The sequence below is a fragment of the Pogoniulus pusillus genome, chromosome 25 (assembly GCF_015220805.1).
Source record: "Pogoniulus pusillus isolate bPogPus1 chromosome 25, bPogPus1.pri, whole genome shotgun sequence".
In the NCBI taxonomy this organism is placed as follows: domain Eukaryota; kingdom Metazoa; phylum Chordata; class Aves; order Piciformes; family Lybiidae; genus Pogoniulus; species Pogoniulus pusillus.
In genome coordinates, this window is record NC_087288.1 from 1,721,176 (window position 1) to 1,739,949 (window position 18,774).

General features: G+C 49.0%; 1 protein-coding gene across 10 annotated transcripts in view; it reads left to right on the forward strand.

The window, feature by feature from the left end:
• COL19A1 (collagen type XIX alpha 1 chain) overlaps window positions 1–18,774 on the forward strand; it is a 209,810-nt gene that overhangs the window by 53,069 nt on the left and 137,967 nt on the right. For 9 of the 10 annotated variants that reach the window (XM_064164142.1, XM_064164145.1, XM_064164147.1 and 6 more), the window contains 5 exons: window positions 6,225–6,348; window positions 8,437–8,712; window positions 12,217–12,297; window positions 13,797–13,910; window positions 16,399–16,461. In XM_064164142.1, the coding sequence (XP_064020212.1) occupies window positions 6,225–6,348; window positions 8,437–8,712; window positions 12,217–12,297; window positions 13,797–13,910; window positions 16,399–16,461 (658 nt within the window). The remainder of the gene's footprint in view (window positions 1–6,224; window positions 6,349–8,436; window positions 8,713–12,216; window positions 12,298–13,796; window positions 13,911–16,398; window positions 16,462–18,774) is intronic. The other variant, XM_064164150.1, reaches the window with a different exon arrangement.

Below are 18,774 nucleotides of genomic sequence, written 5' to 3' on the forward strand. Positions count from 1 at the left end.
GTGTTGGATCATATTGGATTGAAAGAGACCTCCAAGCTCATCCAGTCCAATCTTTACCACCTGGCTACAGCCTCCCTTCAGGGAGCTGTAGGCAGCAATGAGCTCTGTCCTGAGCCTCTTCTTCTGCTCCCTCAGCCTCTCCTCACAGGGCTGTGCTCCAGGCCCCTCCCCAGTCTTGCTGCCCTTCTCCAAACACCTTCCAGCACCTCAACAGCTCTCTGCAATGGAGGAGCCCAGAACTGGACACATAGAACCAGTCAGGGTTGGAAGGGACCACAAGGATCATCCGTTTCCAAGTCTCCTGCCATGGGCAGGGACACCTCACACTAGAGCAGGCTGCCCAGAGCCTCAGCCAGCCTGGCCTTAAACACCTCCAGGGATGAGGCTTCCAACACTTCCCTGGGCAACCCCTTCCAGGCTCTCACCACCCTCATGCTGAACAACTTCTTCCTAACATCCAGTCTGAATCTCCCCATCTCCAGCTTTGTTCCATTCCCCCTATTCCTATCACTCCCTGACAGCCTAAAATGTCCCTCCCCAGCTGTCTTGTAGCCCCCCTCAGATATTGAAAGGCCACAATAAAGTCACCTGGAAACCTTCTCCCCTCCAGCCTGAACAGCTCCAACTCCCTCACTTTGGTAGATCTCTCTTCTGGACGTGACAATAACTTGCAGGTTTGCTTCCAGCAGTGCATTTTCTGAGTGGGCTGAGCTCTCCCTCAGTAATTAATAACTCTTAAGCTGTCTGAATAGTTTCCCTTGAGTTGCATCATATAATGTGTCATATGAAAACATCTCGGGGCCGGCGGTAACCTGAGCCTGGGGAGTGCATCTTAATGTGATTTGAGGAAGATGGATGGGAAGGAAATTATTTCTTATTCTGAGTCACAGGCAGCTGCTCTTAGGCTTTTATTTGAAATAACCTTTTTGTCATAGGTTGAGTTTGAGTCTGCTCAGCTCACGAGACAGAGATGTGTGAATCAATCTAGTTAGGTAGTTGCCCTTCTTCTTCCACTGTGCCAAAAAACCCCAATCCACCAAGAACCAAAAATACATTGCTGTGATGGAAGACTGCTGACAGTGACAGGGAGGTTGTGTTTGGGCAGTTGAGCTTTACCTGGGTTTGGTTCACTGTGGTCATTGAGGGGTTGTAGTGTGTCCAGAGAAGGGCAGCAAAGCTGGGGAAGGGTCACACAACCTCCCTGGTGGTGCTCAGGACTGGGTTGGATGAGGCCTTGAGCGACCTGTTCTAGTGCGAGGTGTCTCTGGCTATGGCAGGGAGGTTGGAACTGGCTGAGCTTTAAGGTCTCTTCCAACCTAAACCATTCTGTGCTTCTGTGATTAAGAATTGAGTGTCTGTCCCACCATGGCACTAAATAAATCATTACCCACCCCAGGAAAAAGTTGTTGAACCCAACTGCTGCAGCTCAGCTCACCAAATTACCCTCACATTGTCATGTTACAGGCGACATATCCCAGGTAACAGTATATGTCAGCTGGAAGAGCTCTGTCTTGCCATGAACTTTAAGCATCTCTCACTTCACTCTCAGGAAATGTAAGTTGGCTCATCTTTCTCTTCTTGGAAGATGCTCAGCAAGCTGCAGGCTTCATTGATACTTGTAAACACGGAAGCCTCTCCTGGGCTGTAGTGCGCTCTCGCTCGACATGCAACAATTAAAGAGTTCAGGAGGGTTAAAAATAGCTGCAGGGCTTTGCCACCAGGGCTTCTTGTAAAAATAAAAACAAAAGGTAAATAGAGGATTGCCTTACTGCACTTGATATGGGTAACTTGATGCTGCCCTGCAAAGATAGAACCAAACCTCTTTATAGCTCGGTGGACGCGCGCCGAATTCATTCATAATTGCTGCTTTTAGCAGGGGGGCAGGAGGAGGAGGGCCTAGGGGCTGCGTTTCAGGCATTAGCACAGCTTCTGAGGAGACAGAATCACAGATTGACAGCTTGGGAGGGACCTCGAGGCTCTTCTGGTCCACCCTTCTTTGTGTGATAGTGGAGTTGAAATGAGCTGCCCCAGCACCCTGGCAAGCTGAGTCTTGAATCCATCCAGTGTAGGGGAATCCACTGCTGCCCTTGGGAGATGACTGCAGTGTCTGACTGCTCTCTGGGGGAAACATTTTCTTCTGCAATCCAATGGGAATGTCCCCAGCAGTCATTTGTCCTTATGACTCCTTGTGTTTCCCAGGGGACTCCTTGTGAAAAGGGAGTCTCCACCCTCCTGATGTCCTGGTCCATGGTGCTAAGGTCTGCCCTAAGCCTTCTCTTCTCCAGCCCGCAGAGCTCCAACTCTCTCAGCCTGTCCTCATAGCAGAGCTGCTGCAGCCCTCTTAGCATCTTGGTGACCTTCTCTGGACTGGCTCAAACACTTTCATGTGCTGCTTATGCTGGGGCTCCAGAGCTGCACCCAGGACTGCAGGTGGGGTCTGAGGAGAGCAGAGACAAGGGGCAGAATCCCCTCCCTTGCCCTGCTGCCCACACTGCTCTTGCTGCAGCCCAGCACAGGGTTGCTGTCTGGGCTGCACTCACACTGCAGGCTCATGCTGAACTTTTCATCAACCCAGACCCCCAGGGCCTGTTCCTCATCTCCAGTCTAAATTTCCTCTCCTCAAGCTTCAATCCATTCCCTCTCATCTTATCACTACAAGCTATTGTCAAAAGTTCCTCTCCAGCTTTCTTGTAGCTCCCTTCAGGTACTGCAAGGCTGCTTTAAGGTCGCCCCTGGAGCCTTCTCTTTCCCAGCCTGAGCAGCCCCAGCCCTCTCAGCCTGTCCCCATAGGGGGAGGTTTTCCAGCCCTTTGATCATCTTTGTGTCCTCCTCTGGACCCTCTCCAATAGTTCAACCTCTCTCTTATGCTGGGCGCACCAGAGCTGAACTCACTACTCCAGGTGGGACTTCATAAAAGTAGAGGGGGGAAATCACTTCCAGAGTGGAAGAATCACACCTTGTGGTGTTAGGGATTTCCCTGCTTGTCTTTGTCAGTCTGTCAGCTGGAACTTCAGTGCACCTCAGTCCTGCACTCTGGGGTGGTGTAGGTTCAAGCCTCTGTACTCAAGGCTGTGCGCTTCAATTCCTGCTATTGTTTCCAGCAGCAGTTCCCACCGGGGGTGTGCTTTGCTTGGAGAACACAGTGCTCCATTCACCACCTTTCTCTTGCTTTTATTGCTATACGCTGCTGACAGCATGGAGAAAAAGAGTGTGAGAGAGAGAAAATCCAACTGTCTGAATTCCACCTGAAGTGTAGCCTAGTCGGACTGTGGGCGCCTGACTCGCAGAGAATGATTCCAATTGCCTGCTCTCCAGCACCACCTCACCCCTGGTGGCCCACCCAAAATGAGTCATTTTGGACAACAGATTTCCCCCAGTATCTGGGCATAGGTTACTGTGAAACTGAGAAGCACCATGCTTAGGCAGCCAGCCATGCAACTCCCACCCAGGCTTCATTGTGACTCAAAGATGTGTGTAGAGATAGCTGAGTGCTGCTTATGTCCCCAGAGATGCCCGAGCCATTGACTGTGCTTAAATCACTCAGAATAAGATTGGACAACAAAGAGTTCAGCACAATCCACAGGAGACATGAGGACTTCCAGTGTAGAAGAGGGAGTGAGGACCTTCTCCATAGCCTCAAAGGTCAGAGCGGTCATCCAGGAAGGGCATCTGGTCCAGATTGTCCTAAGCTAAGGAAGCTCTGCAGGAGTGGGAGCAGGAATTGCTTCTGTTGTGCCACTGTTCAGGATGTTTCCTGGGAGAGGAAAATCATCTCAGCTTCACATCTGTCTGGGCAACAAAGCTGGCAAAGGGTCTGCAGGATAGGACTGGTAAGGAGGGGCTGAGGGACCCTGGATTGTTTAGTGCAGAGGAGGAAGCCGAGGAGAGACCTCTTGGCTCTCTGAAAGAAGGTTGGAATGAGGTGGAGGTTGGGCTCTACTGCTTACTATCAGGTAATAGGAGGAGAGGAAATGGCCTGAAATTGTGCCAGGGAGGGTTAGGTTGGACATCAGGAACAATTTCTGTGCTGCACAATTGGTCAGGCATTGTAAGAGGCTGCTCAGGGAGGTGGTGGAGTCACCATCCCTGGAGGTGTTCAAGGAATGCGTAGCCACAGCGCTGTGGGATGTGGTTTAATGGCCATGGTGGGGTTGGGTTACTGGTTGGACTTGGTCTTAGAGATCTTTTCCACCTGAAAAAATGGAGCAAAGCTGGAGGTGGGAAGATTCAGCCTGGACGTGAGGAGGAAGTTCTTTGGCATGAGAGTGGTGAGAGCCTGGAATGGGTTGCCCAGGGAGGTGGTTGAGGCCCCATGCCTGGAGCTGTTTAAGGACAGCTGAATGAAGCCTTGAGAAGCAAGCCTTAGCTAAGGGGTGTCCCAGCCCATGGCAGGGAGGTTGGAGTAGATGATCTCTGAGGTCACTTCCAGCCATTCTCTGGTTCTCTGCCCAGCTACGTTACAGTTCTGTAGTGAGGCACTGGTGCGTTGCTGATGGCCAGTGAAACTGTTTCCTTTGCAAATCACAAACATACTGTGTATGCTGTAATTAGGGCACAGACTAGTCTGAAATCCAGGTCTAAGTCCTGCAAAGCCTGCTCACTTGCCTTGCCTTTCCACGCTGAAACATCTCTAGCTGCAAGAGGCTGCTAACAATGTGGGAGAGCAGTCAGGATCTTCCTGGGATAAAACATATCAGCTGTGGGAAATCAGCCAAAGAAGGGTGATTCCCACAGAAGGGCCTTAAAAGAGGTGCTGGGCCATAAAGAAGCTCTTGGGCAGGATTTGGAGCAGGCTTCTCTATGCAGGAGGCATCTTTGCAGAGACCCTAAGCTCACCAAAGTGATTTGCAGGGGGGCTGCTGTTGTAGCAATGAATGATAGGTTGTGAATTATGACTGCTCATTTTGATATGAATATCATTCTGGTTTTTTTTTCATGAATATCCCAAAATTCAGGAAAATCCCCTGAGATTCTTTGGATTTTCTGTCAATAGGAGGTAGTTACACAAAGGGTGTTTATAAACATGGAATGAAACAGTTCAAACCCTCAGAACTTGGAAAATAGGGACATGAAAACAGGAGAAATTCTAACTATGCTTATGGAGCTTGAGCATTAACTCTGGTATATGTGGGCAGCAGGGCAAGGGAGGGGATTCTGCCCCTTGGCTCTGCTCTCCTCAGACCCCACCTGCAGTCCTGGGTGCAGTTCTGGAGCCCCCAGCACAAGCAGCACATGGAAGTGTTGGAGCCAGTCCAGAGGAGGCCACCAAGATGCTGAGAGGGCTGCAGCAGCTCTGCTATGAAGACAGGCTGAGAAAGTTGGGGCTCTACAGCCTGGAGAGGAGAAGGCTTCCAGGAGACCTTGGAGTGGCCTTGCAGGATCTGAAGGGGGCTACAGGAGGGCTGGGGAGAGACTATTGACAAGGTCTGGTAATGCCAGGACAAGGAGGAATGGGTTTGAAGTGGCAGAGGGGAGACTGAAACTGGCTGTTAGGAAGAAGTTGTTTGCAGTGAGGGTGGTGAGAAACTGGCACAGGTTGCCCAGGGAGGCTGTGGAGCACAGAAGCACAAAATGTGATGTTTGATTCAGGACCAGGTTAAATGAGTCCTTGATTGACCTGTTCTAGTGGGAAATGTCCCTGCCCATGGCAGGGGTTGGAACTGGTTTATCTTTGAGGTCCCTTCCAACCTAAACCATTCTGTGATTCTGTGATCTCAGCACTGAGGTGATTGAAGATCCCACTCTGTGCTTCTGTGCTCCACAACCTCCCTGGGCAACCTGTGTCAGTGTCTCACCACCCTCAAACTGGCTCCAACAGTTCCATGTCCTGCTTGTGCTGGGGGCTCCAGAACTGCACCCAGGACTGCAGGTGGGGTCTGAGGAGAGCAGAGCCAAGGGGCAGAAGAGTGATCAGGAGTCAGTCACTTCCCTGCTATTGCTGACCACACTATCCAGGCAAGGATGCTAATCCAGGCCTTGGCCACCTCCACTTGGGCACACTGCTGGCTCAGGATGTGATGAAAAACTCCTTACTGAATCCCTCTTTAAAAGAGACTCTTCCCAACGCTGCCACTTGTGAATTTCTGGCAGTTGGGAGCAGTTGGGCACACTTAGCTCCTTGTTTTCAGCAGACTGTTTTGTTTGTCCTGTTGGCTCCTTTGAAGCAGTTTGTGTTTCTAAGAGTGATGAGGACTCTCTTTTCTCCCCTCCTCTCCCTGCTGCAGGCAAGTGTTCCCAAAGGGCATCCCTGAAGAGTACTCTCTGGTTGCCACGTTCCGCGTGCGGCGCAGCACCAAGAAGGAGCGTTGGTACATCTGGCAGGTCTTAAACCAGTATGACACACCTGAGGTGAGAGGCAGCTTGGCTTTGTTCACTGATGAGACAAAACTGGAGGGGGGGAATGCTGTGCTGCCCTCTGGTGACATCTGGACAGGCTGAGAGTTGGGGGAAGGCAAACCTCATCAAGTTCAGTAAGGGCAAGTGCAGGGTCCTGTATCTGAGGAGGAATAACTGCAGGCACCAGGTCAGGTCAGCAGTTGCCTTGCTGGAAAGCAGCTCTGTGGAGAAAGATGTTGGAGTGCCAGAGGAGAGCAAGGTCTGCATGGGCCAGCAATGTGTCCTTGTGGCCATAGAGGGCCAATGGCATCCTGGGGTGTATCAGGAAAAGTCTGGCCAGCAGGGCTAGAGAGGTTCTTCTCCCCCTCTATTCTGCCCTGGTGAGACCACGGCTGCAATACTGTATCCAGTTTTGGCCTCCTCAGTTCAAGAGACACAGGGACCTGCTGGAGAGAATCCAACAGAGTCATGAGGATGACTGGGGGAGCTGAGCATCTCCCCTGTGGAGAGAGACTGAGAGCCCTGGGGCTGGTTAGTCTGGAGAAGAGAAGCCTGAGAGGAGATCTGATCAGTGTCTATCACTATCTGAGGGGTGAGTGTCAGGATGAAGGTGCCAGGCTCTGCTTGGTGGTACCCAGTGATAGGAGAAGGAATAGTGGATACAAACTGGAACACAGGAGGCTCCACCTCAGCATGAGGAGAAACTTCTTTACAGTAAGGCTGCCAGAGCCCTGGAGCAGGCTGCCCAGAGAGGTTGTGGGGTCTCCTTCTTTGGGGACTTCCAAGACCCACCTGGATGCATTGCTGTGTGCCCTGCCCTGGGTGATCCTGCTTTGGCATGGAGATTGGACTCAACAATCTCCAGAGGTCCCTTCCAACCCCTAAAATTCTGTGATTCTGTGATGTTAATTATGTTGCTTTTTACTCCTCTCTGTATTACAATACATATATCAGAGTGGATGTTTCTCCACTGGATTTAGCTCCAGTTTACACAGAATAGGCTGCTCTGAAGTAATTGATGGTTTGTTATAGGAACAGCAGAAAGGCAATGATTTATTGAGGGGAGACTGCCAACCAGAATGAAAACCAGGTCACAATTTAGAGCTGATCTGTGTTCACAAACTACAGACTACAGAAATGCTTCAGGACATAATTCTTGCTCAATTCGTGTAGCTGAAATATTCTAGTACCTGAAAGAGGCCTCAAAGAAAGGCTGGAGGGGGAGTTTTTAGAAGGGCTGGTAGTGGTATCACAGGATCAGAGGCTCACAGGATGTCAGGGACCCAAAGAGATCATCGAGTCCAACCCCCCTGCCAGAGCAGGACCACACAGTCTAGCTCAGGTCACACAGGAACACATCCAGACAGGCCTGGAAAGGCTCCAGAGAAGAAGACTCCACAGCCTCTCAGGGCAGCCTGTGCCAGGGTTCTGGGAGCCTTCCAGGCAACAAGTTGCCCCTTGTGTCGAGGTGGAACCTCCTGTGCTGCAGCTTCCATCCATTGCTCCTTGTCCTATCCCAGGGAGCAAGTGAGAAGATTGAAGCTGGAAGAGGGGAGGTTGAGACACCATGACAGTGGAGTTGGAATTAGATGATCTTTAAAGGCCCCTTCCCACCCAAACCACGATTCCTAGTGGGCTCTAGTAGAAGGTGTGCCTGTCAGTGGTGGTGGAAAGGGTGGAACTGGATGATCTTTAAGATCCCTCCCAAACCAACCCATTCTATTCTTTCTGTTCTGTATGCTTCATTCATAGACTTACAGCATGCAAATGACCTGGGGAGGGACTTCTTGGGCTATCAGGTAGTGACAGGACTAGGGGGAATGGAGCAAAGCTGGAGAGGGGTAGGTTCAGACTGGCTGTGAGGAGGAAGTTGTTGAGCAGGAGAGTGGTGAGAGGCTGGAATGGGTTCCCCAGGGAGGTGGTTGAGGTCCCATGGCTGGAGGTGTTTGAGGCCAGGCTGGCTGAGGCTGTGTGCAGCCTGCTCTAGGGTAGGGTGTCCCTGGGCATGGCAGGGGAGTTGGAACTGTCTGCTCCTTGTGGTCCCTTCCAACCCTGACTGATTCTATGATTCTATGACCTTTTCTTTTCTTCCCCTTTCAGATCTCTGTCCTTCTGGATGGCACCAAAAAGGTGGTGGAGTACATGACCAAATCTTCTCGGAGCAATATACTGCACTACACTTTTAAGAGTCGGGAAATTTATCCCTTGTTCGATCGCCAGTGGCATAAGCTTGGTATTAGCGTGCAGCCGGGGGTCATTGCCCTCTATTTGGATTGTAATTTAATTGAGAGAAAGCAGACTGATGAGAAATTCACCATTGACTTGCAGGGGAGGACTCTGATTGCTTCTCGTGCTGCAGATGATAAGCCTGTAGATGTGAGTAGTAAGGAAGTTCAGCTAACCTCAAACTCCGCCTCGGCCACGCTTTCGCTAACAGCGTCGTAAAGGATGATGTAGAGAAGGGTTTTTGTTTGCTGTGAGGGTGGTAGAATACTGCAGTAGTTTGGCCAGAGAGGTAGTGGAGCCCCTACACCTGGAGACATATTCAAGGTTTGATGTGGCTCTGAGCAACCTGCTCTAATTGGGGATCACAGAATCACAGGAATACTCAGGTTAGAAGAGCCCCTCAGCATCACCAAGCCCAACCTAGAATCCTACTCTACCACATCCAAACCATCCTTAAACACATCCAGGGTGGGTGACTCCACCACCTCCTGGGGCAGCTGTGTTGAGTGCCTGACCCTGGGCAGCTCATTCCAGTCCCTGACCACTCACTCCATGAAAAACTTTCCTAATTTCCAATCTAAACCTCCCCAGCCTCAGCTTGGGGCCATTCCCCCTTGTTCTTTCTCCAATTACCTGTGAGACCAGCAGCAGCCTCTCCACACTGTCTCTTCAGGTAGTTGTAGACAGCAATGAGGTCTGCCCTCAGCCTCCTCCTCAAACTAACCATAGAATCATAGAATCAACCAGGTTGGAAGAGACCTCCAAGATCCAACCTATCACCCAGCCCTATCAGCCCCAGTTCCCTCTTAAGATTTATTCTCCAGGCCCTTCCCCAGTTTCATTGCCCTCTTCTGGACCTGCTTCAGCACCTCCACAACTCTCTTATATTGTGGTGTCCAAAACTGAACACAACACTCAAGGTGTGGCCTCACCAAAGCCGAGGACAAGGATGTTCCTGCTCTCTGCAGAGTGGTTGGGCAAGATGACATTTGAGGGTCCCTTGCAACCTGAGGCATTCTGTGACTCTTAGAGGTTAAGTGTGGTTGTTAAGTCTGAGTCTGCATTCTTCGTTTGAAGTCCTCTTCTCTAATCAGTGTTCAGTGCTGTAGCAAGGACTGGAGCAGAGAAGGTTTCACCTCAACATGAGGAGAAACTGAAAGTCCCAGAGCCCTGGAGCAGGCTGCCCAGAGAGGTTGTGGAGTCTTCTCTTCAGACTTTCAAACCCCACCTGGATGCATTCCTGTGGCAACTACCATAGGGGATCCTGCCTTAACAGAGGGATTGGACTGAATGATCCCTGGAGGTCCCTTCCAACCTCTAAGGTTCTATAATTGTGTGATCTGCTAAGGCAAACTTGTCACCAAAGCAACCACAAAAGCTGAGTCCTAGTTTAGGAGTGTATTTTACTCTATTCTCTTGGGACTAAGCAGCAGGTAGTTACCTTAGGGATTGGACTAGATGACCTTTGGAGCTCCCTTTCAACCCAGACTGTTCTATGATTCTGTACTATTCCTGCAGCTGGAGATAACTTCCAGGGGGAATCATCTTTTCTTTCTATATTCTCTATTATTCCTGCAGCTAGAGGAAGTTCTGCACAGCGAGTGATTGGCATTGGAATGGGCTGCCCAGGGAGGTGGTGGAGTCTGTGTGGCTGGAGGTGTTGAAGCCAAGCCTGGCTGGGGCACTTGGGCCATGGTCTGGTTGATTGGATAGAGCTAGGTTGGGCTGGATGAGCTTGGAGCTCTCTTCCAAACTGGCTGATTCTATGATAACTTTCAGGGGGAATTCTCTTTTCTTTCCATTTTTATGAGACTGATTCCTAAGTTTGTATCAGTCATCTGTTAAAATTTGTCTCCCTTTGATAAAGGGGAGACACAAAAGCCCCCAGGGATTAGCTCTGTGCTAAGGCTGTCTCACATTGCAGGGTAGCTCACCTATGCAGAAGTAGGGGCACATTCTTCATCAACATCACTCCCCTGTCTGAAGGAGAGGGATTAGGAAGGAGCTGGAGGTGTTTGCTGCAACCTTTGGTGCAAGAATTACTCAAGGCAGCTCCACAATCTGGGCTGTGTTCTGTCACAGAGACGCTCTTCTCTGTCTCCTCATGCAGAGAACTCGTTGCAAGCAGTCTGAAAGCTGCAGGAAACGAGAGTTTGTTTCATTACACTGGCACCCAGTTCCTAGGTTGCTGCAAGCAGCTGGCTTGGAGTTGATGGTGACCATCTGAAAGCTGCAGCTATTGTATGTCCACTGTGAGTTTCCAGATGGAAACAGCCCACTTTGGCTGCAAGCTACCATTCAGGCAGGGACTGGTCCTGGGAGGTGCTAAACACTTCAGTATGGACTTACAGCTCTTACCACAGGCTCACAGGATGTCAGGGGTTAGAAGGGACCTCTGGACATCTTCCAGTCCAACCCCTCTGCCAGAGCAGTACCATAGAATCTAGCACAGGTCACATAGGAACACATCCAGATGGGTCTTGAAAGTCTCCAGAGAAGGAGACTGCACAAACTCTCTGGGCAGCCTGTGCCAGTGCTCTGGGACCCTTACAGTTAAGTTCTTCCTCATGTTGAGCTGGAACCTCCTGTGCTGCAGCTTCCATCCATTGCCCTTGTGCTATCCCAGGGCACAAGTGAGGAGAGCCTGTCCCTTCCTGATCTTTACCCTCACCCCTCAGATATTTAACACGGCTCAGGCTTTGTTTTATTTCCTAAGACTGGGTGGTGAGACACTGGCACAGGTTGCCCAGGAAGGCTGTGGATGCTCCCTCCCTGGAGGTGTTCAAGGCCAGATTGAATGAGACCTTGAGCACCCTGGGCTGGTGGGAGGTGTCCCTGCCCATAGTAGGAGGCTTGGAAGTGGATGGTCCCTTCCAACCTAAACCGTTCTATGAACCTCTGAAACGTGGGCACCACCTCCTGATTTCCAAGCAGCACACAGGAAGAGGAGGAGGAGGAGATTCCTTATATCTTGTGTTGGTTGCATGGCATAGACTGGTTAATTCCCATTGGAATTTCCACATTTGCAAGCGACCATTGTGGGCATAAAGGCAATGAAGGCAGCAGAGCAAATGTCCCAGTTGCTCTTCTCAATACTAAGTGCAAGGGAGAGAATAAGAGGTTGGAAAACATGCAGAGGGGGCACAGAAGGACAAGATTAGTTAGCTAAAATTAGATGGTGTTTGCCTCACCAACCCACCCAAGATCTCTGAAACAGAAGCTTTATCTGCAGGATTTGTGCTTTCTGCTCTTGGAGTAATTGAGTGGCAAGGTCCACACAAAGCTCTACCCACAGTGATAGAAGATGAATGTCAGAGTGAGCTTATCAAACCTTTACTTGAAGTCTCTGCAGAAGAAAATGATGTTCCTGGCAAGATTTGCAGAGGGTGTCCAGAGGGATAAAATGCCTGTGTGACATCTCAGGAACAGAACAGAGGGAGATAAATTCAACTCCCATTGCCATTTACCTCAAAGCAGTAGGCTGCTGCATGTTCCTTAAGTGAAGAGTTGAGTTGGATTTGTCTTGTCTCTTAGCAGCTCAGAAACATGCAGTGCTTCAGAGGGAAAAGTTTATTAAGCCAAGATAAGAAACTGCATGCCCTAGCACAGGGTTTTACATGTCTCACCTCCACCTCTCTCTCTGTCTCTTGCTAGATTGAACTTCACCACTTAACTGTTTACTGCAATCCCAGCCTTGCAGTGGAAGATTCATGTTGTGAGATATCCTCAGACTTGGTAAGTTGTTTGTTAGAGTCATAGAATGGCTTAGGTTGGAAGGGACCTCAGAGATCATCTACTCCAATTTCTCAACTAGACTTGGCTGCTCAAGGTCTCAACCCAACCTGAACTTGAATATCCCCAGGGAGGAGACATTCACAACCTCCCTGGGTGGCCTTCTTCCTAAGATGCACTTTAACCCTGCTCTCCCTCACCTTCAACCCATTCCCCCCTGTTTTATTGCTAGACACCCTCATGAAAAGTCCCTCTGCAGCCTTCCTGCAGGATCCTTTCAGGTATTGGAAGGCATCTCTGAGGTCCCCTCGGAGCCTTCTCACGGTTAAGCCAGGGGGTCTCTTACTCCCCCTACTTCCCTTGCTCTCAGAGGAGATGAGCAGGTTGTGTATGTGTAGGAGAGTGTTCTGGAAGAATTCCCATCACTCACTAGCTCCTTTACTTTCCATGGAAGCTGCCCAAGGGATCCTTTCAAGTTGAGCCCTGATCAAGGTGAAGTTTCCTATTCTAAAGTGTAAAACCTTTGACTTGGATCTGACCTGCAGTGTGCTCATCTGTATCCCAAACTCCACACTATTGTGATCACTGCAGCCAAGCCTGACACTAACCAAAACATTACCCAGCAGCTTTTCAACCTGAGTCTTGCTGTCCATACACCAGGGGGACAGGAGGTCATCCAGAGGGATCTCGACAAGCTGGAGAGGTGGCCCAGGAGAACCATATGATGTTCAAGAGCAAGTGCAGGAACAATCCTTGCTTTCTCTGCAGGCTGGGGGATGAGGTGATAGAAAGCAGGCCTGAGGAAAGGGCTGGTGGGTGAGAAGCTGGATGTGAGTAGACAGTGTGAGCTTGCAGCCCAGAAAGCCAAGGGCAGCCTGGGCTGCATCAAAAGCAGTGTGGGCAGAGATGGAGAGAAGAGGTTCTGCCACTTTGCTCTGCTGAGACCTCGCCTGGAGTACTGCATCCAGCTCTGGAACTCCCAGCACAGGAAGGACATGGACCTGATGGAGCAGGTCCAGAGGAGGGCCATGAAAATGCTCAAGGGGTTGGAGCAGCTCTGCTACAGGCACAGGCTGAGGGAGCTGGAGGTGTTCAGCCTGGAGAAGAGAAGGCTCCAGAGAGACCTAACAGCAGCCTGACAGTACTTGAAGGGGGCTACAAGCAGGCTGCAGAAGGACTGTTTGCAAAGGCCTGCAGGGACAGGATGAGGACAATGGTTTGAAATGAGAGCAGAGCAGACTGAGATGGGATGTGAGGAACAAGTTCTGCACCAGGAGGGTAGTGTAACACTGCAACAGGTTGCCCAGGGAGGTGATTGAGGCCCCATCCCTGAAGATACTCAAGGTGAGGCTGGACAGGGTTGTGGGCAACCTGATCTAGTGGAGGATGTCCCTGCTGAGTGCAGAGGGGGTTGGACTGGATGAGCTTTGGAGGTCCCTATCAACCCAAACCATTCTGATTCTGTGGTTCTTAGTGAGCAGCAAATCTTCTTTCCACTCCAGTGCTCACGTGAGGAGAGGTTCCTTGCTACAACTTCCTCACCAGTGACTGGTGACAACAGCAAAATGCACCTGCAGGAAGCACCCAGAGAGAAATGCCTCTGCTTCCCAAACAAGGTATGGGATTTTCATCCTGCTTTGGAGCTGGGTTTGATCAGTGATGAAAAGCATCTGCCTGTGGTATCCTGAAATGATATTTCTCAGTTAAGGAACAGGATGCTTCAGGTTTAGTTAAGAGAGCTGCAGAGCTGTGCAAATGTTCATGGTTTGAATTCAAATGTGAGGAGAAAGATCTGGAGTCAAAGATGTTGAACAGATTTAGCTGTCAGAGGAGATGATTTTACTGCAGAGTAAATTATCTTCTACATTAATGCTTGTAAAAAATGTTCTTCTTCTGAAGAATTGATTTTATTATACACAATTGATATTTAATGTAGTATGATGTATGAGTTATTATTGTTTATTATTGACATTTATTAGTTATTATTGTTATTTATTAGTTATTATATGTTGTTTCTCATTGATTTTATTATGTCTCTCTAATTCTATTATATCTATTGAGTAGATTTTATTATGCATCATTCTTTTGGTTAGACTTTTGTGATGAGGACAAGCAAACCCAAACCAAAGACAGATTTGGGATCTGCTTATTTGTTGATTTTGTTTATTTCTGTATTTGAAAAGCAAGGATTTATTTTTATTTTTTTCTTGTTCTTATTATTTTCATTTTAATCTTCTCCTCCTTCTCCTCCTTTCTCCCTCTTCTTCCCCCTTCTTCTTTTTCCCCCTTCTTCTTTTTCCCCCTTCTTCTTCTTCCCCCTTCTTCTTCTTCCCCCTTCTTCTTCTTCTTCCCCTTCTTCTTCTTCTTCCCCTTCTTCTTCTTCTTCCCCTTCTTCTTCTTCTTCCCCTTCTTCTTCTTCTTCCCCTTCTTCTTCTTCTTCTCCCCTTCTTCTTCTTCTTCCCCTTCTTCTTCTTCTTCCCCTTCTTCTTCTTCTTCCCCTTCTTCTTCTTCTTCCCCTTCTTCTTCTTCCCCCTTCTTCTTCTTCTTCCCCCTTCTTCTTCTTCTTCCCCCTTCTTCTTCTTCTTCCCCCTTCTTCTTCTTCTTCCCCCTTCTTCTTCTTCTTCCCCCTTCTTCTTCTTCTTCCCCCTTCCCCCCTTCTCCCCCTTCTCCCCCTTCCCCCTTCTCCCCCTTCCCCCTTCTCCCCCTTCCCTCTTCTCCCCCTTCCCTCTTCTCCCCCTTCCCTCTTCTCCCCCTTCCCCCTTCTCCCCCTTCCCCCTTCTCCCCCTTCCCTCTTCTCCCCCTTCCCTCTTCTCCCCCTTCCCCCTTCTCCCCCTTCCCCCTTCTCCCCCTTCCCCCTTCTCCCCCTTCCCCCTTCTCCCTCTTCTCCCCCTTCCCTCTTCTCCCCCTTCCCCCTTCTCCCCCTTCCCCCTTCTCCCCCTTCCCTCTTCTCCCCTTCCCTCTTCTCCCCCTTCCCCCTTCTCCCCCTTCCCCCTTCTCCCCCTTCCCCCTTCTCCCCCTTCCCCCTTCTCCCCCTTCTCCCCCTTCCCCCTTCTCCCCCTTCCCCCTTCTCCCCCTTCCCCCTTCTCCCCCTTCCCCCTTCTCCCCCTTCCCCCTTCTCCCCCTTCCCCCTTCTCCCCCTTCCCCCTTCTCCCCCTTCCCCCTTCTCCCCCTTCCCCCTTCTTCTTCTGTTGTTATTATTACTATCAGGCTGTTGGTTTTCTTATTACATTTCTATTCTTATTAATTATGCTTTTAATTATTACTATTACTGTTTAGGTTGTTTTTATTGCTTTCTTATGTTGCTATTATTTCTGTTTCTTGATTTTTCATCTATTTCTTATGTCTATTTTGTAATGTATCCTTTTTTTTGGTTGGGATAAAACCAAGGAAACCAAACCAAATACATATTCTGGATCTACTTATTTGTGAATTTTGTTGATTTCCTCCTTTCAAAATCAGGGATTCATTCTGTGCAATTATTTGATGATATTAGTAGTAAAAGTAGTCGTGGTAGTAGTATTGGTACTATATTTCTATTATTTATTATTAGTCCTATTATTGCTTAGCTATTATTGCTATTATTATTGTTATTATAAATAACAGCCACAATAACAACTCAATTCTTTGTATTGCTTTCTCATTTTGTTATTATTTCCATTTCTTTATTTTTAATGTATTTATTATGTCTATTTTATTACTTATCCTTTTCTTTTGGTTAGACTTCTGTGATAAAGACAAGGAAACCAAACCAAATACATATTCTGGATCTGCTAATTTTACTGATTTCCTCCTTTGAAAATCAAGGATTTATTCTGTACAATTATTTGTTGATGATTTCCATTTCATTATTATTACTTCTATTATTATCAGTACTATTACTTCTACTACTAGTATTACTACTACTATTATTATTGTTATTACATGTTGTTATTGTACTATTGTTATTTTTTCTCTGTCTTTATATTGAACAGATTTATGACTCACATTTTATTAGGTGTCATGTTTTCATTAGACCTGTGTGATAAAGACAGGGAAACTAAACCAAATGCATCTTCTGGATCTACTTATTTGTTCCTTCTGTTTCTTTCCTTCTTTGCCCATCAGGGAGAAGCAGGGCTGCCAGGAGCAGCTGGTTTGCCAGGCCAGAAAGGAGATAAAGGGGAAAAGGTAACAATGTCACTTCAATTCTCTCTTTCAAAACTTCAGCTTTGGATGCTGTTGCTCCTTACATGACTCTCCCTGTACACAGCATCAGTGCTTTATTGCTTGGTCTTTACTTCTGCTGCAGGCTTGGGGCAGTGTGGCTGGGAAGCTGTCTAGCAGGAAGGGACCTGAGGCAGCTGAATATGAGCCAGCAGTGTGCTCAGGTGGCCAAGAAAGCCAGTGGCATCCTGGCTTGGGTTAGAATACTGTGGCCAGTGGGAGCAGGATCACAAACCCTATGAGGAGAGGCTGAGGGAGCTGGGGGGGTGCAGCCTGCAGAAGAGGAGCCTCAAGGCAGAGCTCATTGCTGTCTGCAGCAGCCTGCAGGGAGGCTGTAGCCAGGTGGGGTTGGGCTCTGCTGCCAGGCAAGCAGCAACAGAACAAGGGGACACAGTCTGCAGCTGTGCCAGGGCAGGTCTAGGCTGGATGTTGTTAGGAAGTTGTTGTCAGAGAGAGTGATTGGCACTGGAATGGGCTGCCCAGGGAGGTGGTGGAGTCTGTGTGGCTGGAGGTGTTGCAGCCAAGCCTGGCTGGGGCACTTAGTGCCATGGTCTGGTTGGTTGGGCAGGGCTGGGTGCTAGGTTGGGCTGGCTGAGCTTGGAGCTCTCTGCCAACCTCCTTGATTCTATGATTCTATTCCGATTGTCCCCTTGTACACCTCAGGTGTTGTGTTCAGTTTTGGGCACATCAATGCAGAAGAGTTGTGGAGGTGCTGGAGCCAGTGCAGAGGAGGGCAAGGAAGGGCCTGGAGAGTTAATCTGATGTAAAGCAACTGAAGGAGCTGGGGATGGTTAGTGTAAAAAGAGGAGACTGAGAGGAGATCTACAGCTAACTGAAAGGAGGCTGTGGAGGGGTTGGTGCTGGTCTCTTCTCACATGTAAATGGTGAAAGAACAAGAGGGAATGGCCTCAAGTTGCCCCTGGGTAGGTTTAGTTAGGACATTAGGAATCAAGGAAGGACATAGACATGGTGGAGCAGGTCCAGAGAAGGGCCAGAAAAATGATCAGGGGGTTGAAGCACCTCTGCTATGAGGACAGGTTGAGGGAGTTCAGCCTGGAGAAGGTTCCAGGGAGACCTGATAGCAGCCTGTCAGTACCTGAAGGGACTACCTGAAGGATGGAAAGAGACTGTGTGCAAAGGCCTGTAGGGACAGGATGAGGACAATGGCTTCAAACTAGAGCAGAGCAGATGGAGATTGCATGTGAGGAACAAGTTCTGCACCATGAGGGTGGAGGAACACTGCAACAGGTTGCCCAGGGAGGTGGTTGAGGTCCCATCCCTGGAGGCTGAACAGGGCTGTGGGCAACCTGCTTGAGTGGAAGATGTCCCTGCTGAGTACAGAGGGGCTTGGACTGGATGACCTTTGGAGGTCCTTTCCAACCCAACCCATTGTGTGATTGGGTGATAAACACTGAAAATAGAAACTGTTCTTGTCTTGAAGTCACTCTGTGTTACCTTCTTCTTATTTAAGGAGACTTAGTGCCCGTGAAAGATTTCTTAATGGACCTCCACAAACAGTCAATATGGTGATGTAACCACAAACCATGCCAAGGCTCTGTCAGTAGGTCACTGGTTAATGCTGTAACTACAGCAGGGAGCAAAAAGTCAAGCATTAAAAGTGCCTGTTGGTGCACTTGGTGGGAAATTAATTGCTGGGCAAGTGAACTTGGTTCATTTAAATGTTACTTAAGGAAAAAGACATTGAAAGGACTATTTTAGGATACCTAGAGTCACATTGCTGCACTGTACTGTTCCATTAGGGAAGTATTTGTAGGACTTTAAGGGAAAAGTACTCACTGAGGGCTCTGCTCTTTCTGCCTCTTTGTCTTGCTGGTTGGAGTTGATGATCCTAGAGAACTTTTCCAAGCTTAATGAGTTTGGTTCTTCCTTTCCTTCTCTTCCTTCTGTCATTCCTCTGGTAACCCAGGTCCACCTGACTCTATGTAAGGCCCTTTCTTCTTTTCCCAAATGACCTTGATTCAACAAAGCAATCCCACTGGAGACTTCAAACCCTTCTCTAGTTCTAGTTTCTCCCAGTCCACACTGACTTTTGTCTGTCTAAAGAGAAGGGAAAGGTGAACTCTGAATTAAATCATCTCCTCCTCAGGTTTCCTCTTTCCAAAGCACAAGCATTGCCAGTCTGAAGCACTCATTGCTCCACATTAGCTGACTGGAATAAAGGGAAGCACCCACAACAACCTCACTGCTTTCCACAGCTCCCTGAAAGGAGGTGGCAGTGAGGGGGGAGTTGGGCTCTTCTCCCTAGTATCAGGTGGT